Consider the following 3,376-nt stretch of genomic DNA (forward strand, 5'->3'; position numbering starts at 1 on the left):
GCAGTGTATGAAGGGCTACAGCGACAGTTTATTATTTCCTTATGTATTGGGGTGTCAAGCATGCGGCGCCCCACAGTTTGTGTCTTTTGCTGTTGTCTTTGTCTTTATTTTAATTACTGCTGCTGTTGTCTTGTGGTGGCTGCGCCGAGCTGCACTGTGGGGAGACACCTCAGAGCTTGTCTCCACACTCAGAAATGTCTCCTTCTTCTGGCAGCTAGCTGCCAATGTCGCGTGAGGGTTTAGGGTTTAGGGTTTAGGGTTTAGGGTTTAGGGTTTACATATTAGGGTTTAGGGTTTAGGGTTTACAGATGAGGGTTTAGGGTTTAGGGTTTAGGGTTTAGAGTTGGGTTCAAAGGAGCTCAATCCGCATGCTCCTAAAAGGCCACAGCAATTCTTCCTGCTGCTGCTGCTGCTGCTGCTGCATCTACACTTGCTGCTGCTGCTGCTGCTGCTGCTGCTGCTGCTGCTGCTGCTGCTGCTGCTGCTGCTGTGCAGGCCTCTGCTGCACGACATCTCTGCCTTGCCGTGGACTATTTTGGGGGTTTTCTCCTTCGGCTTGCCGCTGCCGCAGGTGCTGCAGTGTATGGATCGGGTGAGTTGGTTCTGCTGCTGCTGCTGCTGCTGCTGCTGCTGCTGCTGTTGCTGCTGTTGCTGCTGCTGCTGCTGCTGCTGGTGCTGAGCAGTGTCAGTCTGTTGATACCTCCTGCTGTCTCCGGTTTCCTTTTTGGCGTCGCTTGTGTTTGTCGCCGCTGCTGCTGCTGCCGCTGCCGCCGCTGCTACTGCTGCCGCTGCTGCTGCTGCTGCTGCTACTGCTGCTGCTGCTGCTGCTGCCGCTGCTGCTGCTGCTGTTGCTGCTGCTGCTGCTGCTGTTGCTTCTGGTGCTACTGGCAGTGGTTTGTCTCCTTGTATCTATTTGTGTGTTTTCTCTGTCTCTTCTTTTGTCTCCTTTATTATCGTATATTGTTTGTGGCTGTGTTTGTCTCTTTCTTTGTATTTTTTTTCTGTCTCCTCAACTGTCTCCTTTTTTGCTTCACGTTCTGTCTCCTTTTGTCTCCTTTTGTCTCCTTTTGTCTCCTTTTGTCTCCTTTTGTTTTCTTCTGTCTCTTCTTGTCTCCTTGCTGCTGCTTCTGTCTCCTTGCTGCTGCTGCTGTCTCCTTGCTGCTGCTGCTGTCTCCTTGCTGCTGCTGTCTCCTTGCTGCTGCTGCTGTCTCCTTGCTGCAGCATCTGTCTCCTTGCTGCAGTGTCTGTGTCTCTGCAGCGGCGTTCATGGGTGTCTGCTGCTTGGCTGCAGCTGCTGGTAGCTGCATTTTTCCCGTTGCTGCTGCTGCCAGTAGCAGCACTTTTGGGGCTTTGTTTGCATGCGCTGCACCAGCAAGCAGCAGCAAAATATCAGAGAGACGCAGAAAAGATCGCGCTCAACACAGATCTATATGTGGCGGCGAAAGACGACGCAGAGGATATAGGTTCACAAACCCTAAACCCTAAACCCTAAACCCTAAACCCTAAACCCTGATTTGTAGCTGCTTAACACAACGTTATACACTACTCGGCCGTATGCGGATTAGGGTATAGCTTTTAGCTCTCTATGTTCGAGGGTTTAGGGTTTAGGGTTTAGGGTTTATGCCTCTATGTTTAGGTGCTAGGGTTTAGGGTTTAGGGTTTAGGGTTTAGGGTTTGCGTCGCAGCTGCGGCAATCGTGCGGGAGCGCGAGCGCCTCCTGGCGCAGCCCCGCAGGTCGCGAGACCGCGCAGCTGCTGCTGCACAGGAAGCAGCAGCAGGAGCAGCAGCAGGAGCAGCAGCAGCAGCAGGAGGAGGAGCAGCAGCAGCAGCAGCAGGAGCAGCAGCAGGAGCGGCGGGGACAGGAGTGCAGATGACTCGTATATCACCAGACGCAGCAGCAGAAAACAGGGAGAGGTCCGAAGTGCCGCAGCAGCAGCAGCAGCAACAGCAGCAACAGCAGCAGCAGCAGCAGCAGCAACAGCAGCAGCAGCAGCAGCAAGAGCAAACAGCAGCACCGCGTCAGTTCACGCGTGCTGCTCTTCATGCTGCTTCACCTCCTGCTTCTCCAGCAGCAGCAGCAGCAGCAGCAGCAGCAGCAGCAACCCCATCAGCATCCCCCGACGGATCGATCCGCCCGAATATGCAGCAACAGCAGCAGCAACAGCAGCAGCAACAGCAGCAGCAGCAGCAGGAGCAGCAGGAGGAGGAGTCTCCGGTGCCGTCACCACCGCCGTCGCCGCAGCTGCAGCTGAAACACCCAGGTATACGAGTGACGCAGAAGCCCGCGAGTGCAGCAGCAGACAGCGAGGATTCTGGTGGTTCTGCTGCTGCTGCTGCTGCTACTGCTGCTGTCTTGGAGGACATAGAGGAGAGAGCAAAAGCAGCAGCAGCAGCAGCAGCAGAAGCAGCAGCAGCAGCAGCTGAAAAGAAAGGCTCCAGGTGGAGAAAGAGCCAGTGGATACTGGGCTCCTGGATCGTGCTGCACCACCTCCTCATCGTCCCTGTTGCACAGTCTGTCTGCTGCTGCTGCTGCTGCTGCTGCTGCTGCTGTTGCTGCTGTTGCTGCTGTTGCTGCTGTTGCTGCTGCTGCTGCTGCTGCTGCAGAGCCAGTGGATACTGGGCTCCTGGGTTGTGCTGCACCACCTCCTTATCGTCCCTGTTGCACAGTCTGTCTGCTGCTGCTGCTGCTGCTTTTGCTACTGTTGCTGCTGCTGCTGTTGCTGCTGCTGCTGTTGCTGCTCTTGCTATTGCTGCTGTTGCTGCTACCGTTGAAGGAGCTCAAACGTGCAGTGGTTTGCTGTTCAATTTGCAGTGCTGCAGCAGCAGCATATGCTGCTGCAGCAAGTGCTGCTGCAGCAAGTGCTGCAGCAGTTGCTGCTGCTGCGCTGCACATATGTGTTGGATAGTTGTGATTGTACTTTTTCATGTTTAGGGTCTATAATTTATATTTTATAATTTAATATTTACAATTTATAATTTATTTTTTATTTATTTATTTATTTTATTTTTTATTATTTATTTATTTATTTATTTATTTTTTATTATTTATTTATTTATTTTTTTTTTATTGTTTATTGTGTGTGTATTGTAGGATGTTGCTATGGAGTTGCTGCACGCGGGGGGCGCAGCAGCAGCAGCCGGTGTATACATATATACTAACAGATGCATCAGTAACACCATCGATGCTGGGGGGGCAGCAGCTAGCTGTTGCTATGCTGCTGCTGTGGCTGCTGCTGCTGCCTGCTGCTGAAATATGTATCCTTTGGTGGGCAAAGAGAAACGGAAGGTTGCTGCTGGAGGAGTAAGGTTTAGTATATATATATATATATATATATATATATATATATATATATATATATATATATATATATATATA

General features: G+C 51.6%; 1 protein-coding gene across 1 annotated transcript; it reads left to right on the forward strand.

Moving 5' to 3' along the window:
• Positions 1-308: 308 nt before the first annotated feature.
• EMH_0082340 (uncharacterized protein) lies at positions 309-2,906 on the forward strand (the record flags this gene model as incomplete). Its single annotated transcript, XM_013500510.1, has 4 exons — positions 309-314; positions 496-592; positions 1,686-2,439; positions 2,813-2,906. 4 exons carry the CDS (start codon positions 309-311, stop codon positions 2,904-2,906), a joined length of 951 nt encoding a protein of 316 aa, XP_013355964.1.
• Between the last annotated feature and the right edge of the window lie 470 nt (positions 2,907-3,376).

Source organism: Eimeria mitis, genomic scaffold (genome assembly GCF_000499745.2).
Source record: "Eimeria mitis Houghton genomic scaffold, Emh_scaff5488, whole genome shotgun sequence".
NCBI lineage: Eukaryota > Apicomplexa > Conoidasida > Eucoccidiorida > Eimeriidae > Eimeria > Eimeria mitis.